Below are 21,177 nucleotides of genomic sequence, written 5' to 3' on the forward strand. Positions count from 1 at the left end.
AGAACACCATCTCCACTCGCCAGTACAGGTACCTCTGGGTCTGTGGGCCCCGGCTCAGTGTTCTTCCCTCAAAGCTGCCAGGACTGCCAGGCTTGGGGGCAGTGCCAGGCCGGCGGCAGCTGCAGTGGTGCAATCATTCTGGGAAGCCTGATTTTCTCTGTGGCAGGGGTCCGGCGGGGTGGAGGAGGAGGCGGGGAGAAGAGCCTAAATGGGAGGGAGGCCCCCATCAGGGACACCAAGAACCTGCTCGGCGGCTCCCCCGCCAGGAGGTCCCCCAGGGCTACACGGGCTGGCTGGGGCTGCGCAGGAGTGAGCGCGGCGGGGGTCTGACCCCGCGGGGCTCCGGTATCCGGGCCAGCTTCTCCTCGCTGCCGCCTCGGCCAGGCCGTCCGCCCCGGAGACACCTGTCACCGCCCCCTCTCCGTTCCCCAGCTGGGGGCTGGGAGGAAGGCTCCGGCCTACCCCCACCCCGCGTCGCGCGGCTCCGCAGCGCAGCTCCGGGCATCTCGGCGCCGGGCCCGCCCCCTAGGGCTGCGGCGCGCGGGGCGGGGGCGTGGTGGGGGGGGCTGCGCGGGGCGTGGCGGGCCGGCCTCGGCGCTCTGGCCCCCTCCCCCGCCCCCCTTACGTCAGCCCCCGGCAGCTGCGAGCTCCCTCACTTCGCTCTCGCCCTCCGGCCGGGAAGCATGGGACGGTCCGGGCTCATCTGCGCCTTCCTGATCGCCGCCTGCTGCTGCTGTCGCCGCGCCGCGGGTGAGTGAGCTCGCTGGGGTGGGGGGGGCCCGCGCCCCCAACGGAGCGGCCCGGCAGTCCGGCGGAGCGTGCCCGGGAGGAGAGCTGGCATCGCGGCGGGGGCCGGGGCTTTGCGCTGCGTCGTGCGCTCCTCTCTCCGGGTCCCAGGCACCCGGCGCGTTGCGCGCGTGCAACTCTTCTTTGCAGCCAGTTTGCAGCCTCTATTCCAGACCTTCCCGGGAGCAGAACTGGGGAGGCGGGGAGGGGGCTGCTGCCTGGAGCGGGAAGGGGTGGAGCCAAGTCCCTGGGGCCGCTGGTGAGAGCTTTTTCTCAGGTGCTTTCTCTGGGGAGCCCGTGATTGGAGCTTTGGCGGGAGGCACCTCTACAGCGCATCCCCAAATCCTGAATCCCGCACCCGCCTGTGGCTGGGAAAGGCAGCTTTCTTAGCTGGAGGGGTGCGCCGACCCCTCCCTCTCCCGCCTGGGCTTCGAGCCAGGCTGGAGGTGAGCGAGATGGGGAGGAACGGCGGCTCCCACCCCGGCAGGGCGTTGGCAAAGCCTGGAGGGCGGTGTGGGTCGCCTCGCGCCTACCCGGGTGACGGGATCACAGGTGGCAGGGACGAGGGATCGAGGATTACCAGAGTGGAAGCGCCCCAGACTTGTTACATCTCCCGGAATGGGACCAAGTTCAGGTGGGAAATGCGCCCCTGCACCTCGGAGTTTTTCTCTGGAACTGCCTAGGAGCCGGGCGCTCCCGGGTTCACGCTGCCCTTGTATGGCCCGCAACGGTGTCGCTTGTTTCTCTTGGCTCCCTTTCCCGGGCTCCAGCCGCTGCCTGGCTTAGATACCCTGGTTGGGTATCTAAGCAATACCCAACTCGATGGCCTCGTGCCCATGCCGACGGTGTCCCTGGGGTACCCTTGGCTGCTGCCTTCCAATCCCTTCTGGGGAAAGGGCTAAATCGGGCTCCACCCGCTGCAGAAGGTCCAGCCCCACCCGGCCCTGCTCTTCTAGCTCTGGGGAAACGGAGTCAGGGGTGTGGAGCTTTTGCTCTGGCTTGAAGACCACTGCATCTGCCCTTGTTATCTGGGAGCCAGCCCAGGCCAACCACCCGGGCACCCGAGTCCAGCCAGATGGTATGGAGTGACATCACCTCCTCGCGGGGCGGGCAGCGCACTAGCACCACTGACGTCACTCCTGCCCACTGCCTGGCCCTTGGCCTGACCCCTGCCCTGACCCCGGGGAGAGATTCTGGCCCCCTCCGTGACTCTGACCCCTCCATACTCACAAGACTCCCAGGATGGGGTCCCCTGAGAGTGTCGGATGTTCACGGCGGTGCTGCTTAAGGAGTATGAAATAAGGGCCTCCTGGCCAGCGTTGCCCTTTGGGTTTTATGGGGGATTTGGGGAGGGGGTGTGGGGGGGCAAAGGGTAGAGATGTCTTCCTCTGGGTGTGGGGACAAAAAGGGCCTGTGTGCCCCGGCCTGGCACATGCCTTGCATTCCCACACTCTGAGCTCACCCGGGGAGGAGGGAGCCTGGAAGGAAAGGGGCCTTCCTCTTGGCCCAGAGCCTGGGTTGCCCCTCTGCCAGCCTCATCTGGGAGGTTTCTGGTGCTCAGGGTCTCTGCTCCAATGACCAGAAATGTCCATCCCCAACTCCCTTGAACCGGGAGAGGGCTGGCCCAGGGTTCGGGGGTAAAGAGTGGTTGAGGGGTAGGAGAGGACAGTGCCCTTCAGACCCTCGAAGTGGCAGGAAGAGCAGCTGCAGCGGGCGGTGTGAGTGGAGGGTATGGAGAGCAGCTGGAGCTGACACAGCTCCTCCCCCATCCCCTCCCCGCCAGGTGTGCCTGGAGAGGCTGAGCAGCCCGACCCGGAGCTGGTGGAGGTGGAAGTGGGCGGCACGGCCCTTCTGAAATGTGGCCCCTCCCACTCCCCGGGCAACTTCAGCCACGCGGACTGGTTTTCTGTGAGTGCTTGGGCCCCAGAGAGGGCAGCAGGGGCGGGAGGCTCTGCCCTTCATGTAGCCCCAGGACGCTCACCTCCTCCCTGCCACCTCCCCTTAGGTCCACAAGGAGAAGCCAACACTCATCTTCCGCGTGCGTCAGGGCCAGGGCCAGAGCGAACCTGGGGAGTACCAGAATCGGCTCAGCCTCCAGGACAAAGGGACTACTCTGGCCCTAACAGGCATCACCCCCCACGATGAGCGCATCTTCCTGTGCCAGGGCAAGCGCCCTCGGTCCCAGGAGCACCGAATCCAGCTCCGTGTCTACAGTGAGTGCCCTGTCCGTGCCTGGTGGGCAGTGTGGGGCTTCGGAAGTGGTGGCCCCATGCCCCTCCCCATTTCTCTCCCTTGTAGAAGCTCCGGAGGAGCCACTCATCCAGGTCAATGCCTTGGGCATTTCTGTGAACAGTGAGGAGCCTGGGGAGGTGAGATCTGCCGGGGTGGCCGGCGGGTAGGCAGGAGCTAAGGTGGGCTTGGCGGGGTCGCAGAGGCAGGGAGACTCACACCCTGTCCTCCTTAGGTTGCCACCTGTGTGGGGAGGAATGGGTACCCCCTTCCTCAAGTCACCTGGTACAAGAACAGCCAGTCCCTGAAGGAGGAGAAGAACCGTAAGTCATCCTCTCTGCCCTTAAAAGCCATGCTTGTGGCACAATATGGGGACCACCTTGCATTTTATTTTACTTTTTTTTTTGGCCACACCACGCAGCATGCGGGATCTTAGTTCCCCGACCGGGGATCGAACCCGTGCCCCCTGCATTGGGAGCGCAGAGTCTTAACCACTGGACCACCAGGGAAGTCCCTATTTTACTTTTTTTTTTAAGTACACAAGTGATCCTTGAAAATATTCTCATAAGAATTCAAACTATGGAAAATCTAGAAGGAAAATTTCCTTCCTGCCCCAGACCCATTCCCAGAAATAGCTGTGCTGTCAGTGTGTACGTATTCACACGGATGCAATCCTTGATTTCTAGCCTACTTCTAGGTACTTACTCACACATGTAAATATATCTAGGACTACATAGGCTTTTGTTTTTTATTGTCTAAATCAGTGGTTCTCAACTAGGGGTGATTTTGCTCCCCTCCGGAACACTTGAGTGTCTGGAAATATTTTGGGTTGTCGCAAATGGATAGGTGCTACTGTCGTCTAGCGGGTAGAGGCCAGGGATGCTGTAAACATCCTACAGGGCACAGGGCATGTCCAGCCCCAAACGTCAGTGGTGCTGAGGTCGAGAAACCCTGATCTGAATGACACTGTGCGCTATACATTGTTACACAACCTTGTTTTCCTTTTGACGACAAGTCTTGGAAATCTTTCCAGGTCACTCTATTTAGATCTACCTGATCGTTTTCCTACTGCCGGCATTTCACACGGTGTATATAATATAGTCTAGCTAACCATTCATTCCCATTAGTGGATGTCCAGAGTGTTTTCTCATTTCCTTTTTTTTTAAATCCCTGCAGCAGTATTTGCACACATCCTTGTATGTGTGCCTATGTGTGTTTGTCTAGGGTAGATTTCGAGCAGGAAACTGCTGGGTTGAAGGGCCGCAGCTGGCATTGGTACCTGGCCCTCTCTCTACAAGGGCTCCCCTGCCATTCCGCCGACCCAGGAGATCATAGGGTGGGGCTGGAGGCGGAGCTGAGGCCGAGCCCTTCGCCCCTTCCTCCCTGCCCAGGGGTCCACATCCAGTCGTCCCAGATCGTGGAGTCGAGTGGTCTGTACACCTTGAGGAGCGTTCTGAAGGCACAGCTGACCAAGGAGGACAAAGATGCCCAGTTTTACTGCGAGCTCAGCTATCGGCTGCCCAGTGGGAACCACATGAAGGAATCTAGGGAGGTCACTGTCCCTGTCTTCTGTGAGTACCGACCCATCGCTGTGGGGCTGGGTCCTGCTAGCTCTTGGGCTGAGAGCTGCCCCCTTTGCCTGTGCAGACCCGGCAGAGAGAGTGTGGCTGGAAGTGGAGCCTGAGGGGATGCTGAAGGAGGGGGACCGCGTGGAGATCAGGTGTCTGGCTGATGGCAACCCCCCGCCCCACTTCAGCATCGGCAAGCAGGTGCGGGGGCCTCTGTTCTGGGTGCAGGGGGGCAGCAGGAGTGGCTGGAGGCGCACTCTGATCACGCCTTTGTCCTCTCGCAGAACCTCAGCACCAGGGAGATGGAGGAAGAGAGGACCGATGACAACGGGGTCCTGGTCTTGGAGCCCGCCCGGAAGGAGCATAGCGGCCTCTACGAATGTCAGGGCCTGGACTTGGAAAGCACGGCATCGCTGCTGAGCGACCAGCAGGAGCTGGTGGTGAACTGTGAGGGGCTGGGGGCCCAGGACAGGGGGACCAGGCTGGGGCGAGAGGGAATTTGCCCCGCCCTGTCCTGCCTGACACGATTGCTGCGTCCCCAGATGTGTCTGAAGTCCGGGTGAGCCCCGCAGCCCCCGAGAGCCAGGAGGGCAGCAGCCTCACCCTGACCTGTGAGGCAGAGAGTAACCAGGACCTTGAGTTCCGGTGGCTGAGAGAAAAGGTACCCAGGTGGGCTCAGGTCTCCGGGGCAAGGGGCTGTGGGGTGGGTGTGCCTAGGAGTGACCTCTGACCCATCTCTCACCCCAGACAGGCAAGGTGTTGGCAAAGGGGCCTGTGCTCCAATTACGCAACCTGAAACGGGAGGCAGGGGGAGGTTACCGCTGCGTGGCATCTGTGCCCAGCGTTCCCGGCCTGAACCGCACCCAGCTCGTCAACGTGGCCATTTTTGGTGAGGCCCTAGGCAGAGATCAGGTGGCCCCTTGAAGCCACCTTGAGTTGGGTGGTCTCAAGCTCTTTGGGGACCGAAAGCCACCCGCTGCCCTGGGGGGCTCTGGTGGGGAGGGGGGTGGCAGGCTGGCAGGGTTTGCTGTCTCACCCTTCCCCGCCCTGCCACAGGGTCCCCGTGGATGGCACTGAGGGAGAGGAAGATGTGGGTGAAGGAGAACTCCGTGCTGAATCTGTCCTGTGAGGCATCAGGGCATCCCCGGCCCAGCGTCGTCTGGAGCGTCGATGGCACGGTGAGCAGGCACATGGCAGCCCCCAGGCTCTCGTCCATCCCTGCGCGGGCTCTGCTGCCACGACCCGGCATCCTCCCCACCCCTGAACTGCGTCTCCTTCCTTGTAGGCCAGCGAACAGGACCAAGATCCGCAGAGTGTCCTGAGCGTCCTGAATGTCCTTGTGACCCCAGAGCTGTTGGAGACAGGTGCCGAGTGCGTGGCCTCCAACTCCCTGGGCAGAAACACCACCGTCATTATCCTGGAGCTGGGTAAGGGCTTGGTCCTGCAGAGTGGGGTGGGGGCAAGCCCAAGCAGGGCACGTTCCTATCCCACCCACCCCCCATCTGTTTAACCTCTTTCACCCCAGACTCCAACAGAAGCACTAGCCTCAGCACCTCCACCGTCAGTCCCTATGCTAGAGCCAACAGCACCTCCACAGGTGAGCTGGGCTGGATCGGGAGCAGGGTTGCGCCAGGGCGTCCTCACTCTGCCCTGACCGGGAGCCCAGGGGAGCTCTGTCGAGAAAACGATCAGCGGCCCATCTTTCATCAGCCCTGGGCTGGGCGGGGCCGCGATGGTAACATGGCAGCCTGGGGCAGGGAGTGACTCGGGGTGTCTTTTTGGGACAGAGAAAAAGCTGACAGAGCCCGAAAGCAAGGGTGTGGTCATCGTGGCCGTGACCGTGTGTGTCCTGGTCCTGGCTGTGCTGGGCGCTGTCCTCTATTTCTTCTACAAGAAGGGCAAGCTGCCGTGCGGACGGTCAGGCAAACAAGAGATGTGAGCACGGCACCCGGCACCCCACGCCCCACCCCATCTCATGCTGCCAGCTTGTTGCCTCCTCAGGGATGTTCCCCTGCTGGCCCCTGTGCCCACTGAGCCGTTAGGAGCAGGAGGGGGACCCTGGGTCTGAGCGCTCCCCGCCTCACCGCCACTACCCAGCTTCCGTCCACCACACTCCTCCCTCTCACCCCTGTGGCCCTTCCCTGAGCCAGACCGGAGCACCTAAGAGCCCTTCAGTACCCAGTCCCACGTCCCTCCCAACAGCCCCCATTCCCTTGCCCCCGAGTTGCCAACCTCTTGCCTCCCTCCCTCCTCCCAGCACGCTGCCCCCGTCTCGTAAGGGCGAATTTGTAGTTGAAGTTAAGTCAGATAAGCTCCCAGAAGAGATGGGCCTCCTTCAGGGCAGCAACGGTGACAAGAGGGCTCCAGGAGACCAGGTAGGAGGCAGTTCCTGTGGCCAGAGCCTGACACATCTTCAGGCACCGGGAGTGGCAGGGGCTGACGGTTGCTAAACACTAACTTTATCCTTCATCCTTCCCTGTTGGAGATGGGGAGCCGGCCCCATCTTGCCTTCCTAACACCACGCACAGACGATAGGGCCAGGCAGGTGGCTGAGGGACCCCGAGAGAGGGTAGCTGCCAGGACTGAGAGCAAGACCCCGTCCCATCACCATTTCCTGAACAGAGCTGGCGGCTCACGTCACTAGGTGTGAAGTGTGGCCCAGTGCGATTCGGGGGCCTCATCTCTTATTCCCCGCCTTGCCATCCCCACCCCCTCCCCGGCTTCTTCCCTCCAGGCGGCTGCACCTAGTTCATCAGCTGTGGCTTTGGTGCCTCCTCTCTTTTAGCGCTCACACCTTAAACCCTGGTCAGTGTCTCTGAACACCCCCCTCACTTCTGCTCTTCACCCATCTTTAGGGAGAGAAATACATCGATCTGAGGCACTAGCCCACCGAATCACACGGCGCTCCCTCCCCTGCCTGGAACATTTCCTGTTCCCTGCTCACCTTCCTCCCCAGCACTCAGGATGGTCACCAAAGCCTCTAAAGTGGACAACACAGAAGACCCCCCTCCAGCTCACCTGCAGACCCCATTTCAGAGGGCACACGGGCCAGGACCAGAGCTGTCCTGAGAAGGACCTCATGTGGCCCTGGAGGCCCCCTCTTCAGGGACCTGTCCACCACTGTCTCAATGTGTTGAGTGACGCTCATGCCAAGGAGGGGGCCTCGGTATCCCAGAAGCACACAGGAGAGTCTCTTGCAGAACTTGTTTCCTCTTTACACATATGGATGTAAATACCTGTCTTCTACCAGCAGCCGAATTAGGTAGCCTATTTATCTTGAGCTGACTTCCTGCTCCACTGCTCCAGGGCTGGCTTCATAATTCAGCTGTATCACTGAAGTAAGGATGCAGTGAGCCCAGGCCTCTCTCTGCTGGTGACGTATGTTGCTCACCCCAGTTCTGGAGAGACCCCAGCAGTATCTAGAAGCAGTTGCCAGCCTGCCTGCCTGCCTCTGGAGTCCCCTTTGCGACACTCTTTTCTTTCTCTGGGCAGAAGTCAGGACCTGGTGTCGTCCCTTAAAAGGTTTCCTGGGTGTATCTCATTGTCCCTGCAGTAAGGAAGCTGGGTGCCGCTTTCCAGAGTTAAGGCGACTGGGCCCGAGCCCCTGCATTCATTTGGCTCCCCTACCCTCTCAAGGAATCACGTAAGACTGAATGCTGGGGGTAGGGGTTGGAGATGAGGTCCAGACTGTCCTTTACGAGGGTTAAGGCTATAAAGTTATATTAGCAGCAGACTTCTACAGGCTGAGCTAATGGGCCTAGACCTTAGAAGAAAGGCCCTAATGGGAGAATGGTACTTGGAGATGAGAAACGGGCCTGGCTAGAGCTTTGGGGTATGTATGTCTCCGCGTGTGTCTGTGCGTACGTGTGTGTGTATATATATGGTTTTGTTAGGTTGTAAATTTGCAAATTGTTTCCTTTTTATATATGTGTATATATATGAAAAATAAAGCTTAATTGTCCCAGAAATCTTACACTGTTTTTTATTCATCATGGGGTACCACAGCAGCCTGGGGCCTCCAGAACTGGCACTGCACCAAAAGGAACACAAAACCCTTTGCAGTTGGGAGCAGGGACCGGGGGTTACCTCTGCTTCTGAGCAGAGGGCTCAAGCTCTGACACAGGGGATAATCAACTATTGAGCAGCAAAGCTGCCCTGCTCTATCTAGGCAGCTTGCAGAGCCTGGCGAGCTGCTGGCAAGGAGCTATTGCCCCTCTCCTGTCACTGAGACTGCCCTCAAGGTAGCAAAACAGACTTCTGCTGATGAACTGGTACGAGTAGGCATCTGGCCCCATAGCTCCCCAATGTATCACTCCCTAACCCACAAATGACCAAGAACTCGGGTCTGCTACAACAAAAGAAACTTTATTTAAAAATATTTTTTTACAGACATGGGTGCCTGAAAAAGCTCTTTAGTTAACTGTGTATGGAAATGAAAAAAATTAATAAATAACATTAGTATAACAGAACCTCTAAACATTAATACACTGGCAAAACAAAACGGACTTAAAATGAAAATGAATCTTAAAGCTCTGCTATTCTCTGTAAGAATATTTACCTTCTGTTTTATTCTTTACAGGTGAGAATGATTAAATACTGCTAATATAATTTTTTTATATTAATGACACATTTTTAAAATAGTCCACAAAAATCTCATCTAAGTTTTCATTTTGTTTTATTTTTAACACTGATATACAAATGGGACTCTTCATTCTGGAGAAAAGTATCAAGTTCTCTCCAGCCCCACCCAGGCCAAGAATGTCAAAATCCTGAATAAGGAGGACTTTGAAAAGAATTGTTTCTATCTCCCAATTCTTTATTAGTTAAAGGCAGGGAAGAAGTGAGAAAAGGAAAAGAGATAAGTAAAATGTCATCATACAGAAAACTTTTTTTTTTTTTGGTCGAAACCTACAGTGGCCACAATACTGAGGACAGGCTTCTGTTCCGGTATGTGGTCCTTGCCGCCCTTCCCAGGGGAAAACTCGCCCCTGCAGAGGGCACTAGTTGCTTAATGCTCTATGTCTGAAGTTTTCAAATGAAAGGAAAGCCAAGTCTAAAGGACAGGCAGGAGGTCTAGGCCAGTTCAGGACCCAGCAAAAAGACAAGACAAAACGAACACCAAACAACCTCCCCTTTTCGGGAGGGTCCACCCTACACTGTTCCATGAAGTTGGGTCATTAATAGGATCGGGAGGCTGGGTCACTTGAAATGGTCCAGAGTATGCCTGGAAATCATGGAACGTTCTGTCTCTTCCTGCTGAACACAGAACATTCAACCTGATAACTGAGATTCTGACTGGAACCAACCAGATGATCCTGGGATACAATGCTCGTTTCTTCCAACTAAGCACCGTGGCAGGGAGAAGGGACCGCGGACACGCTGCACCTGGGGGCCACCTCCCCAGGCACACGGAGCACTTCCTCTCCCCTAGACCAGAGGGACTAATGACACTCAAGGTAGAGGAGCTAAGACTCTGGTATTTCCATATTAAGTCCTAAAATGCAGCCTGGGATACAGTGCTGCCTTAGAAAGGCACAAAATGTTTGGCTTTTTTTTTTTTTTTTCAGTGTGCTAAAAATTGTTTTGTTTTGAATAAAGGAAAAAAAAGATATATAAGGTTAAAAATCCCAAGTCACCACAGCCAGAAAGCAGATGTAGGAGGTACCTCATAGCTGCCACACCCCTACCACACGTTTCAGCAGGAGGTCAAGGCCAAGACACTGAAACAGTGCGGAGAAGGGCAGGTCAGGAGAGGAGGTATCCACTCTCATGGGCATGGCTCACTCACCCAGACAGCAGAAGGAACAAGCCAAGGAAGAGAAAACATGTGGTCTACAGACTTGTAAGCAGTTCTCTGCCTCTTCAGTTTCCAGACAGCCATAAGCATGGCCACCCTCACCCAGGACAGGGTCAGAGGTAGACAGGGCGGAGGGAACTGACACAAAGGGCACATCAGCGCCCATGCCAGAGTGCCAGGCGTGGGCACACTGCACACCCCACTTCAGGGCTTCAGCATGGAGGCAGCGCAGGGCCTGAGGAGGCTCAGAGAGCACGTACGGAGCAGTACTCCTCTGGCCTCCCAAACCGGCCCAGGGGCAGAAGGAGAACTGCGGGAGAGCGCCTCACACATTCGTTTTGGGGACTGAATAAGAACACGGGGCCGGGCAATCAGAACTCTGATTTGTTCCACTGCCACACCAGTAGGAGACGCGAGGTTCGCTTTCAGCCTCTGCTCTCCACAAACACAGGGAGCGGTCAGCCACATTCTTCTCAAGCACGGAACAAGGGAAGAGGCAGCGAGATCTCCAAACAGTTGTTAGTCTGTTAGTCAACAGCTGGCCCTCTGGCACCATGCTCTCCAGCCAACTGAGAGTAAGCCTCCAGGCAGGCCTCGCTCTCCCCACCCCGATCTCCCCCACTTACTCCTGGGCTACTTTCTGGAACCAAGAAAAACTGGTGCTCGCCTTTGAAACCAACCCAGATTTCCTAGAACTCTGTGAAGGCGAGTGGCACCGCTATCCCTCTGCCCCTTAATTGTGGCGCCTAGAAGGGAATTTCGAACACACAGGCCCCAGCCTTCATCACGGGCCTCAGTGTATATCTTTGGATTATTAGGTTACTTCTGTGTACATCAAATGACTCCAGTAGTTTAAAAAAGTTATAAGTGATTATGAAATGCCTTAATAACACAGGACAGGCTCCCGGATGAGATAAATAAGATCAAAAGATTCAGGCAAGCAGAAGCACAGTTTTAAAAAACCAAAAAATAAAGGCTTTACTATAGGACGACAAAGGAAGCAACTGGACAGGGCGGACAAATGCATCCTGTCTAAAGAGCTCTCAGTAAAAAGTTTCTCTAAATTGGAATCTATACCTAATTTATATCCTGGCAACTGTCCCAACTTTATAAATTCTTACTGGCAAAGTAGTTTCTGAGGTACCTCGGAAGGCCTGCCTAAGAATATTACTGCAGAGCTCCCCTCATAGAGGAAAGACCAGATAAAAGGGTGGGGAGGAGGGCTTGGAGGGAGGCAGGCCACGGGCCCATAGAATGAGTATGTTCTCAGCACTAAAACCTGAAGAGAGCCCAGAAGTCCATGGGTAGGGGCCTCAGTGGATTTGTGATCTGCTCTCTAAATGAAATCAAAGAAGCCTAGAAACCTGAGACTGAATGAAGGCTAAGAAATGTCACCTAAGAAAAGATTAGCTCCAGAACAGGAGAAACTGGTCCTAAAGAGGGAGGTAAGAAATCTTGGATGCCAAGACTCATAAAGGGAAGAAAAACAGGAAATAAAGCAACAAAGAAGACAGTAACCTAAATTAACTTTAACCTAAGCATTTCCGCCAAGTCCCAGACATAGTCCCATGCCTGCCTTTCCACTCTCAGAAGAGCAGTATGGTAAGTTTTACTACCAGAGTAAAGTATTTTAGGGTATCTATCCCCGCCTCCCTGAGAACCTCCCCCTGCCCCTACTTCCCATCTGAACCAGCATGCCGCTTCTGCCCTGTGTGGCAAAGTCGGGGGTCGATACCTGATCCATGTGCTGGGCTGATCATAGTCTTTCTTGAGAATGTGAACCAAGAGGCACTGGGAATCTGTTAAAACGGTGATCCCATTTAATGGTGAGCTGGGGGTCGTGAGGACTGGGGTGCCTGTGTTGGGGCCATGCATACCGACAGACCGACGAGCAGGAGAAAGGACTAGCTGCAAAGTTTCTCAGCTCCACGCAGAATCAACTGTACCGCTTATCCTGGGTTCTGGGAAATACCCTGCATCCGTATGATTCCGTCCTTTCCCCTGCTTTAATCCTTCTGTTTCTTGCATCCAAAGGACTGCTCAACAGGACGGTCAAAGATACAGCCCTGACCTTCTTCCACTATGCATCCATCTCCGTGCATTACACGGCTACACGCATTTCTAAAGAGAGACTGCTAATGCAGACTGAGATCAAAGTAGAAATGGTAATGCTTTATGCCAACTGAGAATACTTTAGATAGAATTTCTAGGGCCTGAAGGTCTAGGAGGATAATAACGTGTTGACTTTCATACTAAGTTCTACGGTCTCTAAGCTCCGTACCCCTAGAGACACAGGCTGACGTTTTTGAGAACTGACTGAGTTCAACCTACGCTACTGCCTGGCTCTTGGGAGACCAAACAACTGGTTGAAGATCAGGACCCAGAAACAGGTGCCCATCCCTCTCGCACACCTTCAGCCCTTCTAAGACACAGGATCAGCTGAAAGGTTGTTGAAGGACTGGAAAACAAGTTCCATATAGAATGGGAGATGGTGAGAGGTCCCAGAAGGGTGATAAGAAAACTTCCTTATAAAGGGGATCAGAGGTACAGGCAGCTCAGTAAAAAGATCAAGGAAGGCACTAGAGTGGAAAGGGGTCTGTACGCAGATGCTTTACTTAAACACTTAACTGCCCTATTGTGCAACTCTGAGCCGACATACCAACCCACCACCAAACAGATTCTACTTAAACACATAAAAATGGTGGGTATCCATGAGATTTACATGGAGGAATCTCCCAGACATTGTCAAAGCTATGGGAAGACAATAGGGGTTAATGGGAGTGTCTTGAACTGATTTTTAACCAGGACAGCTCTATAAGGAAATGTCTACATAAGAGAGCTGTGAATGTAACCTGCACAATCTTATTGGGAACGGCTATTTTAGGGCCAAATGCACATGCTAGACAGCCCAAGTACAACCGCTCAACATCAGTAAACTTCAGGCTCATGGTAATCACTCATAAACACTTGCTGAATGAACAAACACAATGCTAGAGCCAAGCCAATAGTCAGAACACCGTTATTCCATAGGCAGGGGTCACTGCAGAGTCAGAAAGGCCAACAGCAAGAAGGGGGACTTACAGTTTGGGAAGAGGGCCTATATCCCTCCGCCTACAGTTTGGGAAGAGGGCCTATATCCCTCCGCCTTGCATGATGTGAGGTAGGAGAATATTCTGCACTAACACCATGGCTGATCACACACAAAAAGGTCTACATCTTGTTAAAGGGAACATATAGCTGGTCCCTATTTTGCAAGCAAATATACAAAAATTCATGTGGAAGATTGCTGACTGGACCATAAAATATATTTTACCTTTCTATAGAGGAAATAAATATTTTAAGTGTGAGGAATAGCAACCCCCCAACTCTTTTTTTAAATCCACAAAACAGCTAAATGATACTAATAGTACCTCCCCACACCCTGGGTCCTGGTGTTGAGAGTCTGTATAGGGAGCAAAAGAACAGAAGAATGGCAGAATATGTAGAGTGACTGGGGGACAGAGAGAGCTAGTGGAAGAGAATGGCCATCCACAGATATATATCACTATTTATATAAATATTAACACAAAAATGCTGAGACGATAAACTGCCTAATCTATTATTTACCTAAAGGGAGGTATATCATTGAGCCCACAGGGTTTTTCCACTTTGATAACTCCTGACTTCAATGGAAGGAGTACAGCAAGTGCAGCTGATTAAGTACTGCGAAGCAGGCACCCGGCAACAAGGCCGCTGTGTAAAGCAACCCAGGGAGACGTGGGGAAGCAGAAGGCCAGGTTGAACAGAACAGCCTAGTGCACTTGAGAAAGAGGAAAACATCAAAGTGGTTTTTACCTTACTTACCTGACAGGTAACAGAGGAGGAACCATTTGTAATTAAGAGCGGGAAAGGGGATGTGTTTGCCGAAAATGGCGAAATTCAAAGCCCACTTGTGAAAGGTCAATTTTAGTTAAAATCACAGCAGAGCCAAAGAATTAAAAGTTGCCATACAAATGGAGGACGAAGAATGGGTTATCGGTGCCTTAGTCAAAGGAAAATTTAAGAAGTTAAAGTCTTGGAAATATCCTCAACACAAAAGCCACGCAAAAACTTTCCTGAGCCTCACCTGGCAATCTCAGGCGTGGACCCAGGCGTGACCTCAGAGCATCCAAAGAGAAAACCCCTCACAGAATGGTCTTAGACCCTGAACACCTGCAGATACATGGCCGACAAGCTAAGAACCAAGCCATGCAATGGTGCACACCTAGTTCAACCCGGACCCCCACGTTCAACACAGGGATCCGGCACCTAGTTTGGGGGCTGACCTGACGCGCCTCAAGCGTATTCCGTTATGAAAAGAAAGGATGAACCTGCCTTTAGCCTAGGTAAGTGAGGACATAATCTTCAAAGAAGATTTGGGATGCACTCTGAAAAGGCAACAGATATGCAGAACCAGTGCTTTGTTCTCTCGATAGATCTTCAGACCACGGGCAGTATCTACAGACAAGGAAAAATTCCAGTGTGGAGAGGTATGCAGACTGCTGTCATTTTCTCTAGCTCTCTGTCTAGGCCTTCGACATCTAAACAAAGTGCAAAACTGAACGCTACCACAAGTGAAACACTACGCTGGCTTTGAGAAGGAGATGCTAGTTACTGTTTCCTACTCTCTGCCGCTTTCCTCTGCCCTCTCCATCGCGATTCAGGCCCTCCTGCACCTGGTGGGGGCTGTATTATTTTCTGCCACGTAGAGGAGACACTGGGTAACCACAGCAAGTCAGCAAAAAGCCCTGAACTATCTCCTCTGGGAACATAAATGGCTCTGAGGCAAGAGGAGAAAATCAAAAGACCTAGGAGTAGCTGAAAGCCAAGAGAAGAGTTAGATAAAGTTTTAGGTCCAAAGATGACAAGATGGGAAAGAAAACAGGTGTAAGGAAAGTCATTTCTCTTTGGATCTCATGACAAAACCATGATTTAGATTGTGAGGAAGGTAGATTTATCAAAGTGCAGGCTTGCTTCTGACAAGGAGGAAGGTTACACACTGCTATAGGGAAGTCAGTAAGAGGCCCTGGCCAGAGAACTAACTGAACTCAAGTGGTATCTTGGCAGGATCTGCAGGAACGTACCAACGGTGCCCCACACAAGACTCTGAGTCTTCTTTACAAACTGGCGATGGCACAAGCTGCAGGGCTTTTCACATGTTGTCTGTCCGCAGTGAAGTCATTTATTACACCCAGTGATGTCTAATTACTGTGGGGAATGCAGTCACTAAAGAGTACATAGGACCTAACGTGAAGAAGAAAGGGGAAGGAAAGGAAGAAGGAAACGTTACATTCCCAAAGCCATAGGCACAAGAGAAAAGCAAGGGTGGCACCAAGGTAGGGTTGGTGCTAATTACCAGCAGAATGCTGTGCTACCGTGGGTGGTATTCCCCCCATTCCTTAAAGGGCAAAGGAAAAACTCATCTCTGAAACTACAACCTGGCTCATATTCAAAGGGAGACACCCATATAAGCTGAAATTCACTGGGAAGAAAAACTGAAGAGATAAATCTTTATTGTCTGTTTTGTGCATTTTCTGTACAACAAGGTAAAGAGCGTGTGAATGGAGCTTCCTAAGAGCTTCATGGTATTTGGGCCAGAAAGCCATGCTGGAAACAAATGTTCTCCCTTCCCATTAAGTAGAAAACCTCGCGACCCACATTAGAACACACACCTGGCACCAAGGCAACCGACTCCCACAGACTAGTTTCTGGGGAGGGCGTGGAATGTATCTGAAGGCCTCTATCTCAAATCAGTCACTGTGTCATTAGGATAACTAAAACACCTTTTTCAAAACAGACTCAATGTTCCTATAGAAACAGTGCTTTGGAGTGACCAGTGTTCGCTGCGAGTATCAAACAGGACCGTAATGATAGAGCAACAGTACTTTTTTCCCACCTATCTACCAAACAAATCAACACCATCACACACAATAAAGAACATCCTATAAGCTGCTCGGCTTCAGTAAGGCTGGTCATAGCAAGCCCACTGCCAATGACAAGACGCCAAGGAGGAGGAGGGGGGAGGAGACTGAGGAAAGGACAGAGGGAGGGTGTTTTAAAAATACAAGACTTCAGCTATGCACATTATAATCCAAGCCAAAGGGGAGTGCTGGAGTTGTAATACACACTGGGGTTGGGTATAAAACCATAGTTGCTGGCAGTCTTTAAGATTCCTTCTTAAACCTCTTGTGCTAATTCCCTGCCTGGGATTAACACACACAGCAGGTAAATCTTATAATCACAGGACACACACAACCACAGACAGACAGACAGACAGACAAGACGCACACAACCACATCCTTAACCTAAGAAAGTCTTAAGTCCTCAATTAGGATTTACAGCACAGTGCTTCTCCGACTGCTTTCTGGACCGTTCCCCAGGTAGGCTACCACTTAATAAAAATCCACACTCTCTCCAAGTGGGGAGGGACTGAAGGACACCTTCAAATGCACTCTCAAAACAAATAAAATAATAAAACATCCTAGCTGCTCCATTCTCATTCCACTGCTTTGAAATCTTGGAACCACAGATGTGATATCCCACACAGGGCAAGACCTCATTGTGAAGTCTCCAAAGGAACCTCTCTGCCCTTTTAGGTGCTACTCGAGCAAGAGCTCCCGGCTCCTCGGTCCTCTAAGCTGCGGCACGGAGTGGGTGTGCTAGGTGGCTACATGGGCAGGAGAAGAAATAGAAACAAATTCCCGGAGGATGTTTTTGGCCATTTCAATATTGTTGTGGGCGATGACCAGAGCTTTCTGAATGTCCTGGTAGGAGTATCCCTGACTCATGAGGCTCTCAATCTCACTGGAGAGCTGCGGTGAGGTGGCGGCGGTGCTTTGCTGACAGCTACCTGCTTTTCGTTCAGAGTTGATTCTCCGAGGGAACGGTTTGGGTGGCCTCTCAGGAACTTGGGAACCCTCAGCGAAGTCTGGAAGAAAGAGGAAAGAGAATGTTTGCAACTCGGGGCGGGGCGCGAATCCTCATCCGATAACGATGTGCTAATACGAGATATTACGGACCTACTGTCCATCAGGTACACGTGCGGTCACAAGGCGGGGTTTTACCGTTTCAAGGGCTTCTGTCTACAGCCTCCTCCCCTCGCAGCACAACAACCTTCTAAAGACACCACGCGCCTGTCCTACCGACAGGGACCACGCTGCCCTCCACACAGAACACCTGCACCTGCACCACGCTTTACACTGAGCACCAAGTTTTCACACACATCACTGCCTGAATTAGTTAAAAAACACTTCTGAGGGGCCAGAGAAGACGCTAAACTTCTCCCTATACAAATAAGGAAACAGAAAGAAGTCTAGGTTGCAGTGAAGAAGCATTAAACAAGGTTGGGTGGGTGGGGACCACTGCCTGTTTGGGCAACTGGACGCCATGTATCCTTTTCACCAGCTGTCCTGAAGGCTGTCTTCCATTTCTAAAGTGACAGCAACTCTGGCTGCTGCCCTCCCAGGCGGCCACAGGTGCAAGAAGAACAGTCCTTAACAGTCAAGGCTCAAATGCGGGCTGGCTCCAGGCCTACTCAGTGTGCTTTCCAGAGCTGGCACACCTCCTCTCCAATGGGACAGGGACAGCGCCCAGAGCGTGGTCTGAACCATCAAAATGAATTACTACTGTCATCACGCACGCTCAAAAGAGCCAGAAATCCTATTAATACTTACCCCCAGTGCAGGAAGAGCCAGGGTTTAAGGAACAACCTCATTTCTAAGTCTGGCAAAATCCTCAAGAGCCTGAATACAGTTTAACTTCCTAATTTGGGACCCAGGACCAGCTTTCCTCCCACTTCAGTCCACTCCTTCCAGCTACTGACTTACTGTCACCAGGCAGTCATCTCTGTTTCAGTATAAATAAGAAGGCATACAGCATTTCAGGACAAACCCAAGGTAGCCTGGAGACTCACTCGTTGTGGGATCACCTTCCAGAGACAGCCAGCCGAAGGAGGAGCTGGCGTTGGAGATGTCAGAGAGCGTGCGGCGGGCCAGCACTGCGGGCACAGGTGGCTTGGGGACATCGTACCCGTCGTCTTCATTTTCTGATTCCTCAGGGCCAGTGTTGGCATGGGCTGCAGCCAAATTCCCTTCACCTAGAGAACAGTTTGTGCAGTTATCTTCTTTCTCCAACGTACTTCACCTTCTAACATTTCAGTACGGGGGCATCCGTTCATTCAAACACATACGGAATCAAATGGTTACCGAATAACCACTAGGGGCCAAACACCGTGTGGCCCTGTGCATAGAGATAAAAGAAACAGGGAAAATAAGATCTGCACCAATCCTGCAGCTCTACTTTTCTGAACATGTCAAAAGCTACCCTTGCCAAGGTTAACAGTCACTGATGTCCAAGACTCAAGCACCACTTTATAGCATTCATTCAACATTTTCATCTGCAGTTCACCTTGGAAGATCAGCCAAAGGGCCCTGTTGTGTGCACTGCCTTCCTGAACTTTCAACTTGGTAAGCTAGTTAGTATGGGAATTGAGTATTCACCACCCACACACACAAGAATTTCATCAGTGTTGAAAAGCAATGGGAATAAGAGGGAGCTAGCTGTCAGCACTGCCGATCCAGGCCATATAACACAAAGGCCTCCAGGCCCTAGAAGGATGAAAAACACAAAAGGAACTAGCTGTGTAAATGGGAAATAAAACAGAGGAGGTGGTTTTACTGCCATAGATCAAAGGTATTTTGCCAAGAAAATTATTTACGAATATTCCGCGTAGGTCAAGTTCTCATTGGCCAAACATTACAGGCTCATTCCTCCGGCACATCAATGATTGTTAACGTAGCAGAACGACTACTCACCAAAGGTGCCGCTCTCTGTGACAGACGGTGCCGCCTGGGACTGAATATTATACATTGCTTCGTATGTACAACTATCGATCTGCTGGTTACAATCACAGGCTCTGGACCAGAAGGAAAGTGGCATAATGATCTTCAGAAACAGAACTCTGTTATCCACAAACTTATTAAGATATACCTATTCACAACTTCTCTAGACCCTGATTCTATCAAGAATCTCCATCCTCCTCTTGCCAGTATCACTAGTACATATCAAAAGATTGACTCTTGTTACTAGTAGTAGCTGTGTATGTTTTTGAAATTACTGTGATGTTGAAGAAACATTAAGTGGAATTGCTTACAGCTGCAAGAAGCTTAAAACATTAGAGGTTACACACATCTTTCTGCTTCATTTCTGGCTGGGTAATGCTATGTGCAGGCAGCAAGCCAAACAGGTGAGTTGGTGTCAACTGAATTCCCAAATAGGATTGTTGTGAACCTACCGTGAACTCTGGGTTGTCTCCAGAGGCCACTTCACTTCTGGCTTTTGAAGTCCCACAGGCCTAGAGGAAGGAGTCATATACTCTGTGTCCTCCTCACTTTCACACTGCTCCCCAGGTGGCGGCTTTGGCACAGGAAGAGGTCTGGAAGATGAAGAATAAAAAACAGAAAAAGAAAACAAAAAGAATGAACTGCTTTGCAACTATCTGAAATAATTTGAAAATCACTGTAGAAGAAATATATAACATCCTACGATGTTCAAGATACTCCTAGTGAAAAACCGCATGTACAGCACGATTCCATACACAAGACTGGCAATGAGCATGTCACATGTTGCTGATCACGGTCTGACTCTAGGTGGTATGATCATGGATAACTTACTTCTTTAGCATCACTTATCTGTGTTTTCTAAATATTATTATAATTAACACATACTATTTTCATAAAGAGAAAAGGATCATTAAAAGGGTAATCCAAAAATTTTAATTCTTTTTGTTGATGATGTTAGTAAAAAGATACAATTGCACCTCTTACTCATTAAGCATTTTGGCAATACACACTTTAAACCATTCACATTCTCTTGTCACAGTAATTCTACCTTGGCTGCATCTCTGGCTATGTAAAAAGATGTTCACTGAAGCAAAGTTATTACAGTAAAAGCTTTTAAACAAAATAAATAGACAACAGGGAATGATTAAATAGATGATATTACAGCCACATTACATAATAATATGCAATAATTAAAAGTGAGGATTTTGGGGACTTCCCTGGTGGCACAGTGGATAAGACTCTGCACTCCCAACGCAGGGGGCCCACATTCAATCCCTGGTCAGAGAATTAGATCCCACATGTATGCCACAACTAAAGAGTCCGTGTGCCACCACTAAGGTGCCTGAAAGACGCAACTAAGGAGCTCTGGAGCTGCAACTAAGGAGCCCACCCGCCACAACTAAGGAGCCCACGTGCTGCAACTAAGGAGTCTGTGAGCCGCAACTAAGGAGCCTGCCTGCTGCAACTAAGACCCCATGCAACCAAATAAATAAATAAATATCAAAAAAAAAATAAAGTGAGGATTTTGAAGAACTTTTTAACTGATAGGAAGAAATGCCCAAGATATAATGCTAAGTTTAAAAAAAGGGAAAACATAAAACTACATCTTGATCTAAAACATATATACACTTTACATGTCTGTAGCTATGGCCAAGTAACAAGCACTGTCTAACCGTCTGCCTAGAACAGCTAGCTATAAAAGCAGGAAAATATGCAAAAGAAAGAGGCATTGGAGAGCAACCAGGCAGCCAAGATTTGAGAGGCCAAGATTCCAGAGAAAAGGAGAATACACTACAGTAAGCCCCATATTAGGGGTTCTGAACTTGGGGTTTCAAGGTAGTTTCAAGAGACTGAGGAGAGAGGGATTGGAATTTGGGCCAAGGCACGAGGGGTCAAAAATCCTGGAGAAGGGAACAGTAGAGAAGTAGGTTTAAAATTC

General features: G+C 51.6%; 2 protein-coding genes across 4 annotated transcripts in view; one reads left to right on the top strand and one right to left on the bottom strand.

Moving 5' to 3' along the window:
• Positions 1-643: 643 nt before the first annotated feature.
• Positions 644-8,544, top strand: MCAM (melanoma cell adhesion molecule; the record flags this gene model as incomplete). 3 transcript variants are annotated; one of them, XM_082660551.1, is made up of 16 exons in its annotated part: positions 644-750; positions 2,570-2,694; positions 2,792-2,999; positions 3,085-3,155; positions 3,251-3,338; positions 4,407-4,586; positions 4,663-4,784; positions 4,868-5,030; positions 5,126-5,244; positions 5,331-5,472; positions 5,640-5,761; positions 5,869-6,010; positions 6,109-6,180; positions 6,371-6,518; positions 6,841-6,958; positions 7,439-8,544. In XM_082660551.1, exons 1-16 carry the CDS (start codon positions 684-686, stop codon positions 7,466-7,468), a joined length of 1,917 nt encoding a protein of 638 aa, XP_082516677.1. In that variant the 5' UTR covers positions 644-683. The 3 variants fall into 3 exon arrangements, with proteins under 3 accessions (XP_082516677.1, XP_082516678.1, XP_082516676.1); XM_082660552.1 differs by lacking the exon at positions 6,841-6,958; XM_082660550.1 differs by lacking the exon at positions 7,439-8,544 and having other exon boundaries at positions 6,841-7,033.
• A 6,344-nt stretch (positions 8,545-14,888) lies between these two features.
• CBL (Cbl proto-oncogene) overlaps positions 14,889-21,177 on the bottom strand; it is an 83,036-nt gene continuing 76,747 nt past the window's right edge. Inside the window, exons 13-16 of the mRNA XM_082660321.1 lie at positions 19,691-19,831; positions 19,212-19,312; positions 18,311-18,493; positions 14,889-17,326 (exon numbers count right to left, since the gene is read on the bottom strand). Coding sequence (XP_082516447.1) covers positions 17,058-17,326; positions 18,311-18,493; positions 19,212-19,312; positions 19,691-19,831 — 694 coding nt within the window. The 3' untranslated portion in view covers positions 14,889-17,057. The remainder of the gene's footprint in view (positions 17,327-18,310; positions 18,494-19,211; positions 19,313-19,690; positions 19,832-21,177) is intronic.

Source organism: Grampus griseus, assembly GCF_964374135.1.
Source record: "Grampus griseus genome assembly, chromosome: 8".
In the NCBI taxonomy this organism is placed as follows: Eukaryota; Metazoa; Chordata; class Mammalia; order Artiodactyla; family Delphinidae; genus Grampus; species Grampus griseus.